This window comes from Brachypodium distachyon, chromosome 1 (assembly GCF_000005505.3).
Source record: "Brachypodium distachyon strain Bd21 chromosome 1, Brachypodium_distachyon_v3.0, whole genome shotgun sequence".
In the NCBI taxonomy this organism is placed as follows: domain Eukaryota; kingdom Viridiplantae; phylum Streptophyta; class Magnoliopsida; order Poales; family Poaceae; genus Brachypodium; species Brachypodium distachyon.
Window position 1 is genome coordinate 52,071,189 of NC_016131.3, and position 23,240 is coordinate 52,094,428.

The window sequence follows — 23,240 nt, forward strand, 5'->3', positions numbered from 1 at the left end:
ACTAATCATGCGTGTATTTTTTCAATCCAATGCACGTATTCATTTACATTTCTCACACCACTTATTTCTCTTGCATGTATTTTTATCGAGCCATGTGTGTATTCATTTACAGTTTTGCAATAATCTATCAATTCAAACCATGCCACCTCATCAATTCAAATTTGTCTTACTGTTTTGATTTTTTTTATCTTTATTTGCATTACTTTGTCATATACTTCTTAGATTTTATTGTTTTAAATGTCAAACAAGAACATTTTTCTTTTTAGTTTTAGTTAATTTTAAACATTTATTTATGTATTTGTTTTAAAACTTTTTGGCAGCAAGGCACGGGGTTGTTCCTACAAAATTCTACTCCCTTCGTCCCATATTAAATGTCACAATTGTCTAGATACGCATGTATTTAGGCGTGTTTTTGTTGTACGTACATGCGTATCTAAACAAAGTTGCGACACATAATACCAGACAAAGAGAGTATTCCATAGAAGAAAAATTGGCTATAAATTTGGACAAGTTACTATTACTCCAATCATGGGCTTGCCATCTCACGGTGATGCATAAGCGCATATACCGGAAGAAGAAAGAAAACAGAAGAATAGAAGAGAAACATTTGCTACTTCCTCCGTTACTAAAACTCTTATTTTGAACTAAAACCACAACAAAAATTTAGAAACGGAGGGAGTACTGCATTTCTCCAATAAGTTGCTATTCCGTGTAACATTGGCAAGTGTTTTAGATGAAACATTGATGTTGATACTTTGGGTAATATGGATACTTATGTGATGAGATGTATCTTGTTTGGACTTAGTGCTTTGCTAGTGATGTGTTGATCCATTAATTTCTTATGTGAAAACATGGCGTGAGTTGTGTGGAACTTATCCTGGAGTCAAGTCGTGGACTTGTGCTCGTACTGGTTATTTGTGTGTTCGCTTTCAGATGTTGCTGGAGCTAAAGGAATGTGGTCGATGACGGGATCGAGCGATGAAGCTTGGGAGAAGCTGAGGTTGAGGGATCAAGTTCATGCGGGACGTTCTTGCGAAGGAACAATGAAAGTGAATGCTACGATGATTCGGGAGGGCACCGGTTTGTCGTACGTTGTTTATACCGGAGATGTACGATATTGAAGATATTCGACACGTGATGGTCGAGTTTTGAAGACATCACAAGAAGAGTTGATGGCATGGAGTGGCATCGACGTGAAGACATGTAGGTCCAGCCGTGGTTGGATGAGAGCTGTTTAAAGATTAAATAGTAGCGTCATCAAGATGGCGTCCGATGGAAAAGTGGTTCACAATAAAGTTGTGCGAGTCGTCAAGACGAACAACATCGATTTTGGAGTCATCTCAATCCGAGGTTGTATGTGGGCTCCACGAGCAGAATACCGACCGGGACAGAGGAGTTCGTGTTGGATTCGGACTCGGTTTAGGGTCGTGAATTTTCCCTTATAAATAGAGGGCGTCCTATTTAGGGTTTTAGCAAGGACGTGAGATTATTCAGAGATTTAGATCTAGATCAATTCTTGGAGAGTTCTTTGATGCACGGTTGCATCTTTTGTAATCGATCGACATTGTTGCAATAAAGAGATTCGTTGGCGGTGTCATCTCTGTTCTTCTCGGATTTTCGTGAAATCATCGTGTTAGATCTTTCTAACACTTTGGTGCAGCTTTCTCACAAGATCATAACAAGTTGATGCAGGTTTCTCATGAGATAAAGGGAAGATTGCGTTAATTCATCTTTCTTGTTATTCCTCGAAATTGGTTTTAGATTAATCCTTGTAACTTTATGTCAGTTGTTACTGTTTTGATCATATCGTTTGGTTGATACGTCCGATTGAGCTAATTCCTGTTGCGTTGGTTAGATAATATCAATACCTTTCTTTTACATACTCATACGTATTTTTTGATTCATCCAATCAAAAGTTACGGCTGTTTTGTTATGACGGACAGAAAAATGATTTAGGGTTTTAACTTTCGGAAAAAGTTTTAATTTGGTTTCGCGAAATCATTCACTGCCTATCTCGATCTCACGGTAAAAGAAACTAGAGTAGAACCCCCCCAGGCGCACGCCCTCACCGCCGCCGCCGCAAGACCACGACCTTGCCGTTGTTTTAGCCTCCGCCACCGCAGAGCCGGTTGCCCTCTCGAGGCCGACGACCATGTCGAGTGGTCTGGACATGTCCCTGGACGACCTCATCAAGCAATCCAAGTCCAAGCCCAAAGCCAGCTCCGCCTTCTCGTCCGGGCCCACCCGCCGCGCGCCGCCGCCGGCCCGGGCTATGCCTTACCCACCGGTCGCCCCCAAGGTACGCCGCAGCGTCCACACTCCCTTCCAGGCTTCAAGCCCTTCCTCCCTCCGCAAGAAACCCTAACGCCGCCAGTCGGTGCCTGCACGTCCAGGCCGCCGCCGCCGCAGACTCGCCGTACGGGGTCTACTCCGAGCACGTTGCCGCCATGGCGGCCTCCTCACCGCCATCTGTTCTGGCCGCGCCACGGGTACTCGAAACGGGGACGAAGCTGCACATCTCCAACCTCAAACCCAGCGTCACCGTCGAGGACGTTCAGGTGCTTCCCGTTATCCTGTTGATGTTGCTCTCTACATTATTGCTGCAGAATGCTAGTTAGTTTCATTTTCCTAAACACGACAGTAGTAGTTTTAGCCTTAGTGCTCTTTGAACCGTCCAAAGTCCATAGTGTTCAGTGTAGCTATGACTCTATGTGACCGTGCTTCCTTGAGTTGAGAGAGGCTGCTCCTATCTTAATTCTTGACATAAAGTTTAACCCACTTGATTGATTAAGTCAGATGAGGCACAAAAGCCCCAGGCGCCTGGACTAAGAAGTAAAGAAAAATTACAAGCTGCCCAAAACCCTACGTGTTGCAGAACAACGCAGGTAGGCGGCACGTAGAAGCAATGTGCGAAAACAATAGACACCTCTAAGGCGAAGCCTGGAGAGTCGCTGGCACCGGAGATATACTCTGTAGTCACTCCATTGCCAAACAATGTCGAGAACAACTCACCCGTACTGACTCCAAAGACGCTCACCACAGAGCCGGAGGAAAAAGCACTAGGCGCCAACTCCTTGGATGCTGAAGAACATGTGGCGATCAAAGATGGTACTCGCGGATGCCCAAATTCTTGTAGGAGCACATGTGTAGGCAACGAGCTCTTGCGAAAATTGGTTCAGGTGCGAAAATCTTGCGAAGAGAGACTGCCATACACTTGTCACGACCGAGGACCAGAAACTGGCCCTCCCACGAGGGAGGTTTGGGGTCCTGATAGGAGGCGTAGAACACCAACAAAATTTCGAGCACCTATTGAGAAGAACTTGAACGGCACCATGGCGTCGGCACCAAATAAAGCTCTCAGATGGCCATATCCAAAGAAAAGCACAAGATGCAATGGAGCTTGATAACTTTTGGATCCATGGCTCCAGCATCGAAAGGGACAAATTCCAAGTGGGGATTTTATTACAGAGAAGCAATTGAGAAGGCAAAAGGGGACCAGGGCAGGATGAGCACTGACGCTCTTCCATGGATGCTTTGGATCCAGGTGTCGCGCCGGCTTCCTCATATCCAGTAGCCTGGCCACCATCATTGACCAAGGCCAGGTCAAGAAAGGGGAAACAATCAGATCTAAAGGGAGATCATATCATATGTTCACCTGGAAAGTCAGGGGAGTAGCTGCACCATCACCACGGAGCCAGGCGGCAGTAGCAAGCCGATTCCAAAGACTTCCTTGCCGTGAGTTTCAGGACGGCGTTGGTGAACACATTGGCATCAAGCCATGCACCTCTGAGGTAGCAACCTTTTTTTCGGACCTACTGTACAAGAGAACAAGGACACCGGGACCCTTTCCCCTCCTCCTCCGACCAGCAAAGCAGGCGGGAGAGAAGGGAAGAGGAGCCAATGGCGACGGTGAGAGGAAGAGCTCTAGCAAGGGGAAGGGGCAGAGGAAGGGGAGAGAAGGGAAGCGTCGCCTGTTAGGACTCCATGGTCTCCTCCATTCAGGTTTACAAGGCCTCTCTTGAAAAATGCTACTCCCTCCTTTTCAGTTTGTAAGGCCTATCTCAAAATCCAAAATTTCAGTTTGTAAGCCCTTTTTTTTTAGAATAGGCAAAATTAATTACATTGACACTCATTTTCCGTGTAATTTTGGTTCCCAGTGCGCAATCAACCAGTGCTTGAATGGGAGAAGTGGCAAAGCATCTTGCATTAGTACTTGGCCTAGCACTTAACCTGATGTTTCCTTGGTTATTGTAATTTTTTAGATAGGCCTTACAAACTGAAAACGAGGGAGTATAACCAAGACATAGTGAAAAGAGAGAGAATTAACATTGATTTAATACTGAAAAACACTAGTACCAAGACGAAACACTAATACCAAGGTAAAACACTAGTACCAAGGGAGAATTGGCTCAATGCATGCAAACTAATTAATATCAAAGTGAAAACCAAGAGGAATGGAGTAAATAGCCAAGGCAATTAAGAGTAGGAGAGAGGCCTTGTAATCTTGAATTTCTACGATTTGGAGAATGACCTTGTAAACCCGAATGGAGGGAGTATTTTGTATCCCAAGCAATAGATGGGCAGCTGGGCTATAAGCGCCTGGTCCTGTGATGAATAAAGCAAGCAAGATTGTCTCTTATCTCCTTTTCTCTCTTCTCACCCTCACAACCTTCCTGGCACCACGGCCCACCAAGCCAAGGCTTGTCAGTGGAAACCCAAACCTTGCCGTACCACCTCCGCCACATTCCACCCTCCAGCATCCCACCACATAACAGATTAACTGACTTCATACTCCCTCTGAACAATCTCAGGTCTCGATTCATATTCCCCTCCCGGTCAAATTCTTGTTACCATGGGAAGCAGATGGTGATTAGCAAAATAGCAATGTGGAAGCTGAAATAGATTTGGAACTTTCAACATGTGTGTAAAATAGAGTGTCAGAAAAATTACACAAGTAGATTGATCACAAAAATACCATTATCTTTTTTTAAATTACAATGGCCTGATCATATTGTGATGAAAAATTAGAGGTAAGTACTACAATTTGTTACTCAGTTGGGATTGTTATGCCTCTTTATAGAGAGGATCCTTTGTGAGGAATTAACCAAGCAAGAAGTAGACCAATCTAAGGCCACTCTCTTTCCTCTAGTCCTCCCTGCCCTTGAGGTGAGGCTGCCGCTGCACCTCAGGCTACTATCCTTCCACGCTACATAAAAGTTTTGCGGTTGTCGCAATTTAGCTGATGGTTATGCTTTTGTTCTTGTCAGGAACTCTTCTCAGAGGTTGGTGAGCTCAAGCGTTATTCTGTTAACTATGATAAAGATGGGAAATCACAGGTAGACCTTTACTATCTTGCTTTTACTCTTATATCATCTCTACTTTCTACACTGAAGACCTTTTTTGTTAGGGGAGTGCGGAAGTTGTCTTTGCAAGAAAAGTGGATGCTTTGGATGCTATTGAGAGATACAATGGTGTTCTACTTGATGGGAAGCCAATGGAGATAGAGCTCGTTGGAAGCAAGTCCGAGCCACCCTCAACAGCACCTTTGAAGTACAATCGTGCTTTTCCTAACTATAATGCAATTCCAAACAGGTTAGTTTTCAGTTTTCTTGGGCTTCTTATATATGGTATTATGTTTTAAGCATTGCTTAAGAATGAAGTACCCTTTTCGCTCATACACTTTGTCTTACCACCAAAGGAGGATCTTCGCTAAGAGTATCGTGAAGGGATCTGTCATTTCTGAATATGTCAAATTTATGAAGTTGTGTATTGAACCACAACCATTTGGTAAATTGGAAATAGTACAAGAAGAGTCTTCAGAGACATAGATATTTAGACCCTGACCAACTTACTGATGTTTGGTAACGTGTCAACTTCTGATCATGTAGCTGCAGTGATTAAGTTCCCTTTCTACTGCAGCTGCAAAATCGCATTCTCAGAGTTACGTTTTCCAGTCGAAATGGTTTGCGATAACAGAGTAGATCTTTGGTTTGCTACAAAAAAAAGTGAGTCACAGTCACATATCATGTTGTAGGTCAACATGTTAAGCTAGTCAGACACATTTTTCACTTGGTAGTTGCCTCAGTTGAAAAATGGGCCGAGTTTAAGCAAGGGCTTGATTTTGACTCAACATAGCACTGATCAACATACTTAATACATAGAAGGAAAAACAGAATGATTCTGTAGCTTTGTTTTTCAATGCAATAATTCACTTGAGATCCTTCAGCTTTTTACATGCAAATTAACATATGGTAAAATACGGATAATGAAAATTTTACATTAGGTATCAAGTGGATCATGTAAATTTCTGATTCTTTATCTAGCTTGGATGTGGCTCGAGGTCTTCTCGAGATCATTCAAATTACAAGTCAAGTATGAGCCAACTCAGCAGCTCAATCTCTACCGCGTGTTGAATTGGGCTTGCTCTTCTTTTAATATGAGTTGAGCTCAGCTTGGTTAGCTCGCTCAAACAGTCAAACTTGACTTGTTTCCAGCCCTACTTCATCCTACCTAACCAAGTCTTTTACAAACATGTTCACTCTTCGACAATTGTGTTAATGGAGTCAATTAGCTTGCAGCAATGGTTATGTCTGTGAACTTGTTGGCGATATTTGAGTCATTGGTAGCTGTGCTAGGAAGTGAATGCATTGTGTAGGCCACACTGATGGCCAGGTGGAAGCGTCTTTCTGTGGTAGACAACTAGCCAAGATTGTACTCCCTCTGATCCTAAATTCTTGACTCAAATTTGCCCAAAAATGGATGTATCTATTCCTAAAAAGCGTCTAGATACATGTAATATTTCGACAAGAATTATGGAACAGAGGTAGTACTTCTGTTGTCGAAAAGGATGGCACCGACCTTGGTGACCAGGAGCAAGAGGGAAGTGACTATTCCTCAATCAGTGCAAATTGGAACATAAGTTTTCTGCATCATTACTTTTGGATTACCATATCAACCATCTGCATCATTATTTTTGGATTACCATATCAACCATCTGCATCTTTAGATACTCACTGAGTTGCTGCCTCACCTACAACTGGAACATAGGTATTAGAAAGGCAGTCTTTTGTTTGGGGGATAGCAGATGGCAACCACTTTCTGTAGCCTTGTCTACGAATACGATTGGTTTCGCATTTCAGCAGTGAATGTAAAACCAGTCTTTTTGTTCGGCATGCCTTTCGAAGAAGCTTGTTTTTCTGTGCAAAGAACACTTATAATTGTTTTTGCTCTTTTCCCAGCGTGCCTCAAAGAGGTGGCCCGAGAGGACAATATCACGGTAATGGTCGTCCTGGAGGCAGTGGTGGCCAAAGAGGAATTCATCCAGGCAACGGTCGTCCTGGAAACACTGGCCAGGGAGGTGGTGGCCGGGGGCAGGCTAGAGCGCGAGGGCATGATCGGAACCGTGTGCAGGCATCTGCTGCAGATCTTGATGCTGAGCTGGAGAAGTATCATGCAGCAGCAGGGAAGCAGAAATGAGGTTCTGATGTTATACTGGTGGGATGGTGCTGAAACAGCAAGTCATTGATCTATAGGTGTGAGATTGTTATTTTGCTAGTTTTTGCTGTTAGTCTTCAGGTACCATGCTAAGAACAGTTGGAAAGTATCAAAAAACATTTTCGTCTGCTTTACTTTCCCTATAATCCTAGTGCTGGATATGTTCAAACTATTTGCGGAGTCTGAAAATCATATGTTCTGACCTTCCAGCTGCACCATCGAATTATCTCCACTCAGCGTTATACTGACATATGAAAAGAAAGCAGAAATAAATATGTGTACATTGCTGATTGCTCCGAACAATCGAACTATCAATCGAACAAGTTTGGAAAATCTATACGCCCTGCTATTGCTGTGGTTTAACTAACTGTAATCACTTCCTATTCCTATGAGCTTCAGAGAACACCTATCCCCTCGTTGCCGACAGAGGAAACACGTATATGGGGCTCCTCACTTGATGCCTTCCGTCCGACCACACGATGGACGCGGACGCACCCAGTGTGCCCTCCACTGGCGCCAGCCAGCCCGAGACGCGCACTGTGAAGTTCATCTTCTCCGTTGAGCTGAAGGCCAGCTTGTGGGGCGTGACGCTGACGGCGATGCCGGGCACCGAGGTGACGTTGGCGTGGTACACTGAGTCGTCCGGGCCGACGTTGGTCACAGTCCTGGGCACGTCGACGGCAAAGCGCACGCCGTAGTTGAGGATGGGAACGGCGATGGACGGGTAGTTAAGGTTAGCAACAGAGCCCCTGCCGTCCTCAGGGCAGACAAAGTCGCCGCCGGCCATGGTGGCAATCTGGGTCACATTGTAGCCCTGCGCGCAGAGTAAGCCAAGGTAGTCGTCCTCACCAGCGTCGTAGATGAGCCCCGGGTACGGCGCATGGAGTGGGTTCACCTGCCCAGCCCCGTAGGCGAGCTCGGCCTCCGGCGTGCTCGACGCTGACATCGGAGTCGCCGTGGTGATAAGGGCCGACATGACGGCGGCCGGCGACCAGTCTGGGTGGACCGACTTGACGTACGCCGCGGCGCCCGTCACGTGCGGGCACGCCATGGACGTGCCGGAGATGATGTTGTACGAAAGCTGCCTGTCGTCGACCGCGCTCCCGGACACCGACATGCTCTCTGGCCACGCCGCCAGGATATCCACTCCCGGCGCGCTTATATCCGGCTTGAGGATCCCGGGCGTGATCATGTTTGGGCCTCTAGACGAGAAGAAGCCGACCCGCGGCGCCGTCGCATCAAACCTGGCCTGGCTGTTCCGTATGGAAACCAAGGCAAGCCTGGTGCTGTTGTAGTAGTCCATGATCTCCTCGTACTGGGATTTCGTGACTCGAACTGCTGGGACGGCGAAGGAGAAGGCCGTGTCAGTGTTGTGCCGGAACTGGATGGCCCCGTCGGCTCCGGTGGCGTGCACGGATTCCTCGTTTAGGCTCTGGCCGCCGCACAGCAGGATGGCGCCCTTGTAGTTCTTCCCTTTCAGCTCGCGCTGCCCGCACGCCCCGGGGTCGATGAGCACGGAGCGGCCCCCGATCCCCGGGAAGACGTTGATGGAGCTTCCGGAGATCGTCTTGCCGTGGCCGAGTAGGACGAGGTCGCTGACGATCCTGCGGTCCGTGGTGGATGCTGCCACGGAGTGCACCCACGGCGCCACGTTGGTGACGGCGCCCAGCCTGGGCCCGTCGTTGCCGGCGGCCACGGAGGTGACCACGCCACGGCGCATGGCGTGGAACGCGCCCACGGCCATGAGGTCGTCCGCGTAGTCGGCCGGGAAGTCGCTGCCCACGGACGCCGAGAGCACGTCCACACCGTCCGCCACGGCGTCGTCGAACGCCATGAGGATGTCGGCCGTGGAGCACCCGTCGTCGCCCCAGCACACCTTGTAGATGGCCAGCCTTGCGCCGGGCACCGCGCTCCTGGCCGTGCCCCCCGCGAACCCGCCCATGCTCGCGCCCGGCACCGCCCGGCCAGCCGCCGTCGACGCCGTGTGCGTGCCGTGCCCGTCGTCGTCCCGCGGCGAAAGCGTCGTCACGCCGTCCTTGTACGCCCGTGCTCCGATGATCTTGTTGTTGCAGGCGGTGAAGTTGCTGGAGCAGACGCCTTTCCACTTGGCGGGCGGCGGCGGGAGGCCCGAGTCGGAGAATGACTCGGACTCAGGCCACACGCCGCTGTCCACCATGCCGATGATGACGTCCTTCTCGAAAAGCAGCCTCTTGGGGTCGTTGTGCCGCGGCAGGCCCAGGAAGTCCCATGACCTCGTCGTCCGCGGGTGGTACGTCGCCTTCTCGTGGATCGACAGGACATCGTCCATGGCTGACATGCATGCGCGTTACAAAGTATGAGATTCTAACTTCTAAGATGAATTCAGTTTAGATCGTGTGTGAGTTATAACATTTGTGTAAAATCGTTGGTTACCGGCGAGCTTGTTCTTCTCCCGCTGGGTGAGCCTGGCCGCGAAGCCGTGCAGGCTCCTGGTGTAGTGGTACACGACTCGCTCCGGCGCACCGGAGCCGCCGCCGCCGCCGTCATCTAGAGCGTCGCTGAGCAAGCCGTGGTGGAAGGACTCTATCCTCGCGCGGGCGGCCGACTCCGACAGCGTCTCCGGCGCCGGCTGCCTCGCCGTGAACACGATGTAGATCTGGATAACGTGATGACCTTTTTTTTTAGATTTCCAGGGAGATGCACTGGTGGGATGACAAGACTCTGAAGGCTGAATTAAGCTAGCAATGCAAGCACCGGCCTGATTATTCAGAGATAAATCTACATACTACGATGAGCTTCGCGCCGTCCACGCGTGAACACAATCTAACTAACCTTTATTCCATCGTCGTCGGAGCCGCGTGAGGCAGCAGCAGCGTTTGCTACAGCGCTGCTTCCGAGGCCGGAAGCGAGGAAGAAAGCGTTGAAGACGACGACGAGCACGAGCGCGGTGCCCATGACGATCCGAGGGATCTTGTCAAAGGATGGGCGTCCGGCGCGTCAACTGTTTATATAATGCTCATATATATCTGCTGGCTGCGCGGCACGCGGATGTCGTTTGAGCCGGTACTTGGATTCTGGTTAGTTCAAATTCTCCATGAATGGATCTCTTAACACGTACGACACGATTTCTGTCCTGATCGTTTACGGTAGGACGCAACGACGACGCTGCTCCCGTGCGACCGATCGGGCAACCCTGACGCGCGGGACGTAGTAGATCCAACGGCAAGCAGTTGTTCGCGTGGCTGTATCCGGACCCTACGTGTCGTCGACCCCACGTGCATGCGTTACAATACTTGATGTTTGAACTTCTCGAGAGTTTTGCACTTTTCCTCAACTCTTTACTGATATCTTTGGCAGTTTGACCCTCTGTGATTCCCTTATAATTTTAGGAATAAGCTTATTATCCAATCCAAAGGAGCCGAACCTAGGTAAACTAGATTGTAAGATCCTAGCTACCAACGATGGGCCGGGTCGCCGGCCCAACATCCTCTTCGGTGGTAGGCCCAGACACAGCTTGGGGACAAGCTGGTGCAAATGGAAACCGTTGATGTGTAGATCCAGCAAATCTTCCCATGTAGCAGAATCGTCAGAAGCGTTGCTACATTGAACAAGGACCTGGGGAACAGAAGACGACCCACGCGAGCGCACACGGCGACGCAAAATACGAACAGGGTACTGAACAAGAGCCTCAGGCGAAGGTAATTGTGGGGTTACCTGAGCTGAAGGACGAAGAGCGGCCTTTAGTTGGGACACATGGAAGACAGGGTGAATACGGCTGCCAGGTGGAAGCGCCAGGCGATAGGCAACAGAACCAATGCGAGCAGTGACAGTATAAGGACCATAGAACTTGAACAGTAGCTTGTGATTAGCTCGCGGCGCAACAGAGGACTGGACATAAGGTTGGAGCTTGAGGTAAACACGAGCGCCCACCTGGAACTGACGTTCCTGGCGATGCTTATCAGCCTGATGCTTCATGCGCTGCTAAGCACGAACGAGATGTTGCTGAACTGAAGCAAGCAAGACAGTGCGATTGTGAAACCACTGTTGCAGATCAGGGGAAGCCACGGCATCAGAAGGAGTAAGACCAAAAGACCTGGGTTGCTGACCATAAACAACTTCAAATGGAGTCTTGCCCAAGGAGGCATGCCAATTGGTGTTGTACCAGTATTCACAAAGAGGTAACCACTTAGACCATTGAACAGGGTTGGCCGAAATGAAACAACGCAAATAGCACTCAACTGACTGATTAACACGTTCTATCTGCCCATCAGTTTGGGGGCGATAAGCTATACTTAACTTGAAGTCAGTGCCCAAGGAACGAAAGAATTCTTGCCAGAACGCACTAGTGAACACAAGATCCCTATCAGACACAATTGCTAACGGCATGCCGTGAAGGCGATAAAACTGATCAAGGAAAATCTCAGCTATGCGCTTGGCAGTATAAGGATGACGAATTGGAATGAAATGACTGTATTTAGAGAACTTATCTACAATCACCAAGACACAGTTGTACTGATAAGACGAAGGCAAACCTTCAATAAAATCCATGGTAATGACTTCCCAAGCAGCACGGGGGACAGGCAGAGGTTGCAACTTGCCAGGATACAATGTCCTTTCAGGCTTGGCACGTTGACACACATCGCAGGTCTGAACAAACTGATGGAGGTAACTGGAACACCTGAATGGCCACCAACTGGACTAGAATGAAAAGCACCAATAATTCTGAGTTGTAATGGAATGTCAGAAGCAACCCAAATACGACCAGACTTGCGAATAAGAGATTGCTGCAATGTATAAGAGCCCACGGTATGATCAGGAGCTAAGGCCAACTGCTGCAATAACTCTTGAGCTTTAACATCAGACACATAAGAAGCAACAATATCAGTTAACCACACAGGTTGAACAACAGATAGTGCTAAAACATGTTGCTGATCAAAAGGCTTCCTAGAAAGGGCATCAACTGCTTTATTATCACTCCCCTTTTTATAGTTGAGACGATAGTGAAGGCCCATCAATTTTGTAAGAGCTCGCTGCTGCCACACAGTGTGCAAACGTTGATCAGCTAAATGAATGAGGCTTTTCTGGTCTGTCTGGATAACAAATTCAGCAAATTGAACATAAGATCTCCATTGCTGAATAGCCCATAATATGGCCATATACTCATTCTCATAAACAGATAACCCCTTGTTCTTGGGACCCAAGGACCTGCTCACATAAGCTATGGGATGCCCTTCCTGCATGAGAACAGCACCAATGCCAGAATCTGAAGCATCAGTCTCAATAACAAAAGTTTTGTTAAAATCAGGCAAGGCCAATACTGGGGCTGTGATTAAAGCTTGTTTCAAGGTTTGAAAATCAGTATCAACAGCTAGGGTCCAAACAAATAAAGCTCCCTTGCGAAGTAGGTCAGTCAAAGGTTTAGCAATTATACCATAATGCTTGATGAATTTCCTATAATAACCTGTGATACCCAAAAAGACCCTAACTTCCTTAACTGTACTAGGGGTAGGCCATTGAGTAATGGTGACAATTTTGGAAGGATCAGTGGCAACTCCAGACCCAGAAATCACATGGCCTAAATAGGAGATGCTAGACTGAGCAAAAGCACATTTGGAAAGTTTAACCTGCCACTGGTGAGTTTGCAAGAGAGACAAGACTGAGCTCAAGTGAACCAAGTGCTCAGGAAAGGTCTTACTGTAAATAAGGATATCATCAAAGAAGACCAAAGCAAATTTGCGCAAGACAGGCGCCAATGTGTCATTCATGGCTGATTGAAAGGTGCAGGAGCACCTGTCAACCCAAAAGACATGACCTTGAATTCATAATGGGCGTGGTGGGTTTGAAAGGCTGTTTTATACTCCTCCCCAGGGGCCAAATGAATCTGATGATAGCCAGCCCTCCAATCCAACTTGGAGAACCACTGGGAACCTGCAAGTTCATCTAACAATTCATCGATGACAGGTAAAGGATACTTGCCCTTAACAGTGAGAGCATTGAGGTGCCTATAATCAACCACCATCCTCCAAGAAGTATCCTTCTTCTTAACCAAAATTACTGGAGAAGAAAAGGGACTGTTACTATGAGTAATTCTTGTAGCATTTCTTGTACTTGATGTTCAATTTCAGACTTAAGTTCAGGCGTAACACGATAAGGACGAATAGACACAGGCCTTGCTCCAGGGATAAGAGGTATGCGATGATCATACTGGCGACTGGGAGGCAGACCAGTAGGAGCAGTAAAAACAGAGGCAAATTGATCCAGAACATACTGAACTTCTGGGGAAATGACAACATCAGAAGAGGTAACTGCCGATAACTCCACTACTGTATAAGAAAGTTCAGCTGGTAAATCCCCTTGTAAGAACACTGGTTGTCCTTGCCACACAAAGCACATCCACTTTTGACACCAATCAACTTGCATAGGGCCCAATCTGACTAACCAATCCAGTCCGAGAATGCCATCATAGCTCCTAAAGGAATGAACTGAAATGGAGTGTCAAACTGATAACCAGCACAAGACCACTGTCCATGAGGCAAAAGTTCGGTACACTGCAGCTGCTGACCATTAGCAACCTTCACTGTAACAGGCATCCGCAAGGGTTGAACTCCAGATAAGGAAGAACAAACAGCAGAATCGAGGAAGGAGTGAGTGCTGCCAGAATCGACCAAGAAAACCATGGGCTGGTTCTGCAAAAGAACTGTCAATTTCAAGGTAGCAACGACTGCCTTATCATTACCTTGAGCAGCTGCAGACAGAACCATAAAATGCTCCTCGACCTGAGAACTGGAATCGAAAAACTGTTGATCACCGTCTTCCTGCTGCAGAAAATCCACCATTTCCTGGACAAAATGTAGCTAAACAGATTCCTTACACTTACGATCTCAACTATACTTCTCACCACAGATGAAGCAGAGACCTTTAACATGGCGATAAGATTTCAGAGCAACCCATTTGTCCTCAGCAGCAGACGAGCGATGGTTATCGGGGAAGCGACGGTCGTCCGGGGAACGAGACTGAGCCGGAGGCAGAGGTGGAAGGGTCAACTGAGGAATAGCAGGACGACGAGAAGCTTGAGGTGGACTTGGCGTCGACAGAGAATTCTGCGGTGTAACCCCATCGCCCAATTCTTCATGAAGAAGAGCCAACTGGTAAGCAGCGTCCACATCTTGTGGCTGTTGGAGAGCAACGAGGACGCACACGGTGGGCTGCAAACCATCAAGGAAGCGAGTGGTGTAATGGAGAGGATCTGGCGTTTCTTCATAAGCAGTCAATTGATCAAGGAGCTCAGCAAAACGTTCAACATAATTAGCGACAGTTGATGTTTGCGAGATACGAAATAGACGCCGAATCAAAAGCCTGATGTTGATTACGGCCAAACCTGTTCTGAAGCAGGGCACAGAATTCCTCCCAAGTAGCCCGAGGGGCACGGCGCTTCACAGATTCGAGCCATCGAGCAGCTGCTCCTTCAAACTGAGCAGTAGCATAAGAAATCCAGAGCTCACCAGGTGTTCCCCACAAAAGAAAATAATCCTCACACCGAGATTGCCATAATTGGGGGTTAGAATCATCAAATCGAGGCAATTCCACTCGAGGAGCAGAATTGGAAGCATCGACGTGAGTGGGCGAATCGGGTGGGGTACGACTGGTGGAAGGAAAGGATGCTCGCGTACCTTTGGCATGGGGCGGAATATAGAGCTCGGGGGATTTCGTCGGAGCTGGGGACTCCTCCGGCTTAGCAGGCGCTGCCGGCTCCTCCGATGAACTGGTGCCCCTGCCCTTGAGCGCGACATCGGCGGTAGTGGTCAGCCGATACAGATACAGGCGCAGTTCTCCAATATCAGCGCCGAATTCGGTGCGCATGGCCTCCAAGCGAGTAGCGGCGGAGTCGATTTTGGTGGTTGCGTTGGCCACCAAACTCGTCACGGCCTTCAACATGGAATCCTGTTGATCCTTCAATTTCTGGTCCATGATCGCCGAGAGTTCGGATCGAAGCAACTCATAGACAACCTTCTCCTCAGGAGTCAGATTCTCCAGCGCCCCCATGCAAGGTTTCGATGTACGTGCCTTTAGTGCTAGTTACTCGATCTCGATTCACTAGCGCGCACACAGTTTCAAGATGTAATATAATAAAACAAATGTCTCAATTATTACAACGCAATATCCAGAATTTAAGCATACTTACAAACTGACATAACCACTTGGGTTAGCTCGAATTAAAACAATTGTTCAACAGCGGAAAGCGAAAAATACAAAGGCTACATCAACACCACGGTGAGAGCATGTTGGAATGTAGGCCCGTAACCCAAGGCAAAAACATACCCTCACTCTTCGTCAGAGCTTCCTGCATCATCAAACGATGCAGCCACTATGGTTAATACATTGAATGTATTGGCAAGATCACTAGTAGTTAAATCAGAACCTACCAAGTACATGCATAATCTGGCAAGGTGAAGTTCAGGCTATTTTCATAAAAGCATCTTTGTTTCATCCTATCATTCTAAACAAAATAGTTTTGTCACTATTGGACATGGGGTAGACACACCCATGCTCCTATTAAACTAAGGACATTGAGAATACACATCAATGCTCCTAAACCCAAGTTCAAACCATTCATTTTAATTTAAGAAATTAGAGTGTGTGAGACTTTACTTACAGCTTCACTATCCAGTTGTTCATAATTGTCCATGACCGGGGACACGCTAAGTACTTAGTTTGACACTCTCGAGAGGTTGTACACATTCCCCACAAGAAATCGACGTGTTAATCCCTTACTGTCCTCTGGGTAGAGTAGCAACGGCATCGATTACAAGACTTTAAGAAGTCATTCCCCAGACCACAGAAGAATCACGCTCCCCCTACACAGGCTACCTCAGTACAATTCTCCGGACCTGGGTTCAAACAACTTACTCAATCCCGCCAGAGCCCATTTAGCATCTGGTTGTACTGTAAACTACTAAATATGAAACTAGTCCAGTCTCGGTTACCCCAGGTGGCATTCCACATTTGCGACGCAGGCGCTCCCGAATCCATGGAGAGACGACTCATAGAAATGGTCCTGTTGTTGTTCTCGACAACAATTAGAGTAAGGGGTGCCAAAGCTCGGTGGCACAAGTACGAGTATAAAAGTAGGGCGTGTACGCCGGCCTTATAGCGAAGGTTGCCGTACACTTGGACAAGTTGATACGTCGATATTTTTTGAATAGGTTCGGTCGACCCTGCGGGTGTGACTTAGTCCTATGTTAGGAGAGGTTTCGAGGGGGTCGTTAGCCAAAGCGTCCGGGTCGATCGAGGCTCTCCGAATCACTTAGGGAGAGGGCGAAAGGGGCCGCCTCGTACTTGGGCCGAACGAGGCTTCCCAAGTAGCGAGGTCGAGATACCCTTAAGACTCTAACCCGATTCCCTCTCCTTCGGGCTCGGGCCGAACGACACTTTCCGAGATCCCGAAACTAGAGCTCCTCTCAAAGAGGCTCTCTAGCCCTCTCCCCTTGGGGGGTATTTATAGCCTAGGGGACCATGACAAAAGAGCATGGTTACCCTTGGGGGAGAGAGAAAAGTGGGGGCAAAATGGTAAAAGTTGCTTCTTGGTGCATAGCTTTTGTGTGCACCATGTGGGAAAAGTGGGGCTTGGTCCATGGTCCATCATGGAGTAAGGGCCCCCTCCTCGCACCTTTCTTACCCTCTACTCTAGCTCATTTGACCCTTTGACCATGGTATGAGAGGCTTGACTTGTGTGTCTTCCTTTGCCACGTAGGATTAACCGTGCCATGTGGGCGTCTTGACTCGTGTTTGGGTAATGTTGACCCAGTCGTCGCCACGTAGAATTTACGGTCCGGCCCATATAGGGGTTTTATTTTACTACAATAGTAGCCCCCTTGAGCTGGAGGCATTGAGAATGCCTTCGGGTCAATCTTCGATGCGAGACTTCTGAGATTTTCCTTTCGCGAGGGGAAGAGATATTTTGGTGGCTTTCCTGCAAAAAAGGAGTCGTGGTGGCGTTTTTGGGGTAATTCCATGCCTTCGGCACTCTTCTTCGCGAGAAATCGGACTTCGGGGCTATTTTAGCAAAAAACCGAGACCCTAGGGGTCTCTTTGCGAGAAAACCGATGTCCCGAAGGACTATTTTGCAAAAATTAGGGACCCTGAGGGTCTCCTCGAAATTTCCGGGGTCTTATTGACAATTTTTTGAAAATCTTGGGCTTTCCTGCAAAAGAAACGAATCCCGCAGGCCGCGTGGGCCAACTGGGCCGCCGGCGCGCGAGGTGGGCCGGTAGCAGGGCCGGCGCCCAGGCTGCCTCTAGACCCTTTTTTTTTATGTAGGCCGATTTCTTGGGCCATAGTTGGGCCGCGGCCCAACAGGACCTGATACCGCTTCGGGATCAAGTGACCGGATCCGACGGCCACGGGCGAGAGGACGCCCTAGATCGGACGACCCCAAGCCGTCTTTTTCCTTCGTACGATGGGGACCGAACGGGCGGCCTCCCCTACCTTTTGCAGGCGTCGGGCGTCACCGGAGATGACACCGGCGAGGCGAGGACGCGGAGGCCCGGGCGCGGGGCGCCTTCTTTTGGCCAGGCCGCTCCCCTTTAGGGAAAAGAGAGAGCCTTCCCTCTCTTCTTTTCCCTTTCCTTGTCTTGTTTCACAGTGGCCAAGGACGGCGAGGTGTCAACCTCCGGTTGGCCGGCGCCGACGCCAAGGATGCCCTTGGGGCCTATAAAATGGAACCAGGGGTTCATGGGGGAGCTCCACACCGGTCTTGTTTGATCTTTCCGGCGCCGAAGCCTCGTTCGGCGGCGCCTGAAATTTCTTCGGGACTTGGTGTTCTACGATGCCCTGCAGGGGTGGTAGCTTCTTCTTCCGAAGGCGTCACGGAGCTAAGCATTGTCTCCGTCCGGCCGAAGCCTTTTCTCCACGTGATCGAGCCAAGGTGGGGGCTTGGCGTCGTTGCGAGGTTACGGGGACCAAGGTGCCAAAATTATTTATGAACGTTATTTGGGTGGAAACTATTTTGACGAAGCCTATATTGGATATTTTGATTTAACGAAATTATCTTGAATTTTAAGGAGATCATATGGTATTTTCAAATGCCACATTTGAATTCCTGTGACTTTGTATTTAAACAAAAGATTAGAAATAGCCAAACCTATCCCTGGGCTGAAGCCCATCTACCTCAGCCCATCTCCCTCCGTCCAGCCCAGCCCACTTTTTTCCCCCTTTCCTTTTCCTTCCTGGGCTTCTCTCTTCTGGCCCATCTCCCAGCCGCAGCATCTCTCTGGCCCATGTCCACCGAGCACCCCAGCCAGCCAGCCCCGAGCATAGTCTTCCTCCTCGTGCGCCCCTGCCGCCGAGATTGCATCCTTCGATTTCTTTTTTTCCCGCGCGTCTCTCTTCAAAAGGAAACCATCCCATCAATCCCTACCATCCCAGGAACCGATTCAGGCAATCAATTTGACGTTTCCTCTCTTTATGGCCATTTGCAACAGGCGCGCCCCGAATGCCGCCCGACGGCATCCCGTTCCCGATCTCCCTCCTCGGCCAGTATAAAAGTATCCCACGCGCGTCACATTGAGACTTTGCCTCTCCTCTCCCATTCCCATGTAGAAAGTTTTCCCTCTAAGCCTCTGTACGGCCAGGGACGTCGACGTCCTTCCCCGCCGGTCACCGTCGCCACTGTTCACGGTGAGATCACCCCGAAGCTTCTTTTCTCGATTCCTTTCACCTGTAGACTTCTATGACCTTCCTCTAACTCCGTGACAAGTTTATGTGATCCATCTCCACCGTTGGCCGCGCCGTCCCCGACTCCATGCCGAAGCCACGCCCGGAGCTCTGCCCGTTGACGTCCGGATGCGTCTCCGACCGCGCAAGCCGCGTCACGATGTCCGCTTCGATGTCGTGCATGTCCCTAGCCTCCTCACCGATCACATCGACCCTGCCAACGACTCCTTTGCCATTTTCCGAACTCCGGCGAACTCCGTTTCGGTGAGAAAACTTTCAGCATTATCTGTTTTGGTTAGCCCTGTTTAGAAGACCATATGTTTTGACCTGTGTATCATTTTTAGCCGAATCTTTCTGTTGTAGTTAGATCACGTCCTCCACTATAGATCAGATCAGTTTGTATACCCCGTCTCAATGATATTCTGTAGTACATCTTCGTTTGAAATTGGTATTCACAGCATGTTGTTTCTGGATTAGCTATCTTTCAAAATTCATATAGGTTGTTCCATTGATCCGTATGGTTCCAAACCTTCTGTAGATCATCAATTAGATCCTGTTCTAAACATTAGTGTACTTTTTGCACAGGTTAGCTTTCATCTACACTAGTGCATCGTTGTTGCAAAACTGTATCCTTAACAGCCTCCCATAGCCGTTTCTGTGTCGTGACCCTGTACTGTTTTGAGTAGCCACATTCCAGGCCTGGTAACTTGTGAACCATAGAACCTTTTCGGCCAATTATTTCTGTGTTGTGTAGAGCACACCTTGACCTCCAGTTTAGACCATTTGGTGCACTTTTTCCCACACAGCCACACTAGTCAAATTTCAACCAAACTTGTATCTATTAACACTGTCATATTGATTAGCAACATTCGTAAGTCCTTACATGTTGATCCGTAGTTCCAAATCACTTGATTTCTTCTGTGCTGACAAGATTACACCCAACTCTAAATTCTGATCACCTTGTATGCCTTTTAGAGTTCATCTACTTCAGCCTATGATCCATAGAAGTTGGTATTCTGTTTCAGTCATCTATTCCAACGTTCCATCTCCTTTTGAACCCAAACCACTTCCTAGCCTTTAGTTCTAGACCTAGGTTTTGTAGTAAAGTATTTGTACTATGTTTTCATAATATTAGTATGTTGTTCCATTTGGATTTCATTCGGAGTTATCGAACATATTGTTTATTATTGTTATTCGTTTCTTCACGATAAATCACTCGGAGTGCGATTGTAGTGATTGTGTGTCGTTTAAAGAAGAAGCTTCAACAATCTTAACCAAGGCAAGTTCACTTGGACCATCATCCTAATATTTTATTATGCACTAGTTTTTATTAGTTGCATTGTTAGGATTATTATTGTACCTATGTTAGCTATGATTCTCCTAGTAGTATAGAATACCCTTGTCATGTCTTTACCACCAATTGCCATCGTGGTAGTCAAATGCTATGCTATGATAGTATACGAGGGTGGTATTATTGCAGTGTGATGTTATTGAATTAAAGTATGGTTTTCCTAGTGTATGCAAAACAAGTAATTCAATGAACCGTCCTGGGTGTGCTGATTTGAGTATTTGAGATGTATGCGACGTCAGGTCCATTTTTATGGGTCCATTTCTATGAGTCGTCTCGCCATGTCTATGGGAGCGCCTGCGTCGCAAATGTGGGATGCCACCCAGGGTAACCAGAGACTTGACTAGTTTTCTATTTAGTAGCTTCCAGTACAAGCACATGGTAATATGTGCTCTACCAGGATGGATGTAAGACATATGATCCTGGATCCGAGGTGACATCGGTATGTAGCAGTGTAGGTTGGAACGCGTCCCTCCGGTGGTCTGGGTGATTATGGTCCGAAAATTCTTGTAATCGATGCCATTGCTACTCTACCCTGAGGACAGCAAGGGATTAACACGTCGGTTTCTTGTGGGTAAAGTGTACCACCTCTCGAGAGTGTCAAACTAAGTACTTAGCGGTTTCCCCGGTTACGGACAGTTATGAGCGACTAGATTTGGGGGCTGTAAGGAAGGTCCCACTCATTCCAATTTCTTAATAAAATGAATGGTTTGAACTAGGTAGGAGCATTGATGTGTCTACTCAATGTACTCTAGGTTAATAGGAGCATGGGTGTGTCTACCCCGTGTCCAATAGTGATAAAACTATTTGTTTAAAAATGGTAGGATGAAACATTGATGCTTTTATGCAAATAGCCAAACGCCACCTATCCAAAATTTGCATGTACTTGGTAGGTCCTTTTATAACCATTTAGTGAACTTGCCAATACATTCAATGTATTGACCCTCTAGTGGCTGCAACGTTTAAATGTTGCAGATGAACCAGGTGAAGAGTGAGGTACGCATTGTTAGGGTTACGAGTTTACATTCCAACATGTTTCGACTGTGGAGTTTGTAACATCCCAAAATTTAAAATTCTTACATGTGCATTGCATTCATTAGCATCATGCCACAATGGCATAATTGAATTCAAATTTGAATCTCAATAGGCTTTAAAAAAATTATTTCAATTTAAACCCTAGGGTTTTCACCCATTTGAGCTTTGGATCTTCAAACCAATAGGGTTTATTTATAAAAGGGGTTTATTGCATAAATAAGCTATCCCATAATTTTTGGATAAATTATTTGGAGTCGAAAAACTATTTTATTTAAATAGTTATATAGCCCTAAAGGCATTTATAGGGCAAATGTATTTTTATATATTTTATTTTGAGAGGAAATTACTCCCAAAAGTTGAATCATGATAAAACATGATTTTACAAATTTTCTGGAACTTATTTGGACCAATTTGGAGTTCAAATTCAAAAGATATCAAAGAATTGAGAAAAAGGAAAAAAAGAAAAGGCTAAAAGAAAAAAAAAGGGGAGAAACCGGACCGGCCCGGCCAAATGGGCCGAACCGACCCAGTTCCGCGTGAACCGACCGAGCCAGACCGGCCCCGCCGCACGCGCGCGCGCCCGTAGCCGCTGACAGGTGGGGCCCACCTATCAGGGCCTTCGTCCCCGAAGGAAAGCGGTCGCGCCGCCGCCGAGTCCGCGCTGGATCGCCGCCGCCGCAATCTCCGGAATCCCGGCGATTTCGGCCTTGCCGAAGCTGCCCGCCCGCGTCCTTGTAAAGCCCGAGCTCCCCTCTCTTCTTCCCCTCCGTTTGCCCCCGCTCGCACGCGCCCACGCCGCCCTAATTTCTCGCCGCCGTTCGCCTCGGCCGCCGTCGTCCTGAGCTCGCTGCCGGCAACTAGGTGAGACATCGTCGACCTCGTCGTGTTTTTCTTGATCCCCACACCCGTGCGCATCTTCTGACACGCGCAATTTTCCTTTTGGGGCGCCGTAGCTCGCCGCCGATGCACGCCCGAAGCTCCACGCCGCCGACGAGCTCACCCGAAGACCACCGCACGCCGTCGTTGATCTTCCGCCATCCAAGAGGTACGAGAACGACCGCGTTTTGCCTCCTCTTCGTTTTCCCCTTTGCCGCATCGCCTAGAACGCTTCGGAGCGCCCGCGCCGCTGTCCCCGTGGAGTTCGCCGGCAAGAAGGACTCGCCGGAACCCTAACCCTAGCCGCCGGAGACGCGCGGGCGACCGTGACCGTTAGATCTCGTCCGACGGACGAGATTAGATCCTTTAAATCGAACCTGTACGCTTAGATCTCGGCCGCACATGTTATGTTAATGAGATCCAACGGCTGGGATTAAATCCCAACCCGTACCGGTACCGGCCAATCACAGCGCGCCATGTGGCCTCTGTTAAAATGAAAATATAAAACCCCGGTTTAATTAAAAGGGCACTTTTGCAGAAAAGCCCCTGTAACTTCAAATGCTTATAATTTTTAAACCCTTTGGCAAAATTTGTCAAACTTGACCTTTTTGAAAAGCTCTCAACCTGTAGAATATTTTGGCACTGTTTAAATTTAAATTTGAGATTTTTGAATCACAGTCAATTTACAGAATAGGGTTTAATGCCATTAAATTCCTAACTAATTATTTAGAAATCTTTTTTAAATGAAATGAGTGTCCAAATTTTTTTTTTATTATCCTCTCTCCATTGGGACATA

General features: G+C 47.8%; 2 protein-coding genes across 4 annotated transcripts; one reads left to right on the plus strand and one right to left on the minus strand.

The window, feature by feature from the left end:
* Positions 1-2,003: 2,003 nt before the first annotated feature.
* Positions 2,004-7,666, plus strand: LOC100820831 (THO complex subunit 4A). The gene is made up of 5 exons (XM_010229907.2): positions 2,004-2,299; positions 2,394-2,558; positions 5,268-5,336; positions 5,408-5,592; positions 7,239-7,666. The coding sequence occupies exons 1-5, from the start codon at positions 2,153-2,155 to the stop codon at positions 7,474-7,476; spliced, it is 804 nt and encodes a 267-aa protein (XP_010228209.1). The 5' UTR covers positions 2,004-2,152; the 3' UTR covers positions 7,477-7,666.
* LOC100831803 (subtilisin-like protease SBT4.9) lies at positions 7,533-15,555 on the minus strand. Of its 3 annotated transcripts, none has more exons than XM_024457036.1 (3): positions 15,144-15,555; positions 9,907-10,129; positions 7,533-9,804 (listed from the first exon to the last, which is right to left on the minus strand). In XM_024457036.1, exons 1-3 carry the CDS (start codon positions 15,261-15,263, stop codon positions 7,901-7,903), a joined length of 2,247 nt encoding a protein of 748 aa, XP_024312804.1. In that variant the 5' UTR covers positions 15,264-15,555; the 3' UTR covers positions 7,533-7,900. The 3 variants fall into 3 exon arrangements, 2 of the variants coding, with proteins under 2 accessions (XP_024312804.1, XP_003561281.1); XM_003561233.2 differs by lacking the exon at positions 15,144-15,555 and adding an exon at positions 10,306-10,650; XR_002961954.1 differs by lacking the exons at positions 7,533-9,804; positions 9,907-10,129 and adding exons at positions 14,318-14,678; positions 14,852-14,943 and having other exon boundaries at positions 15,144-15,553.
* Between the last annotated feature and the right edge of the window lie 7,685 nt (positions 15,556-23,240).

Bases quoted from the DNA above. Each gene is read 5' to 3' on its own strand.
- LOC100820831 (XM_010229907.2), top strand. From the start codon at position 2,153: ATGTCGAGTGGTCTGGACATGTCCCTGGACGACCTCATCAAGCAATCC. The intron at 5,337-5,407 runs GTAGACCTTTAC...CTTTTTTGTTAG, and splicing joins ATAAAGATGGGAAATCACAG to GGGAGTGCGGAAGTTGTCTT. The intron at 5,593-7,238 runs GTTAGTTTTCAG...CTCTTTTCCCAG, and splicing joins TATAATGCAATTCCAAACAG to CGTGCCTCAAAGAGGTGGCC.
- LOC100831803 (XM_003561233.2), bottom strand. From the start codon at position 10,428: ATGGGCACCGCGCTCGTGCTCGTCGTCGTCTTCAACGCTTTCTTCCTC. The intron at 10,130-10,305 runs GTTAGTTAGATT...CACGTTATCCAG, and splicing joins CCGACGACGATGGAATAAAG to ATCTACATCGTGTTCACGGC. The intron at 9,805-9,906 runs GTAACCAACGAT...CATGCATGTCAG, and splicing joins GGAGAAGAACAAGCTCGCCG to CCATGGACGATGTCCTGTCG.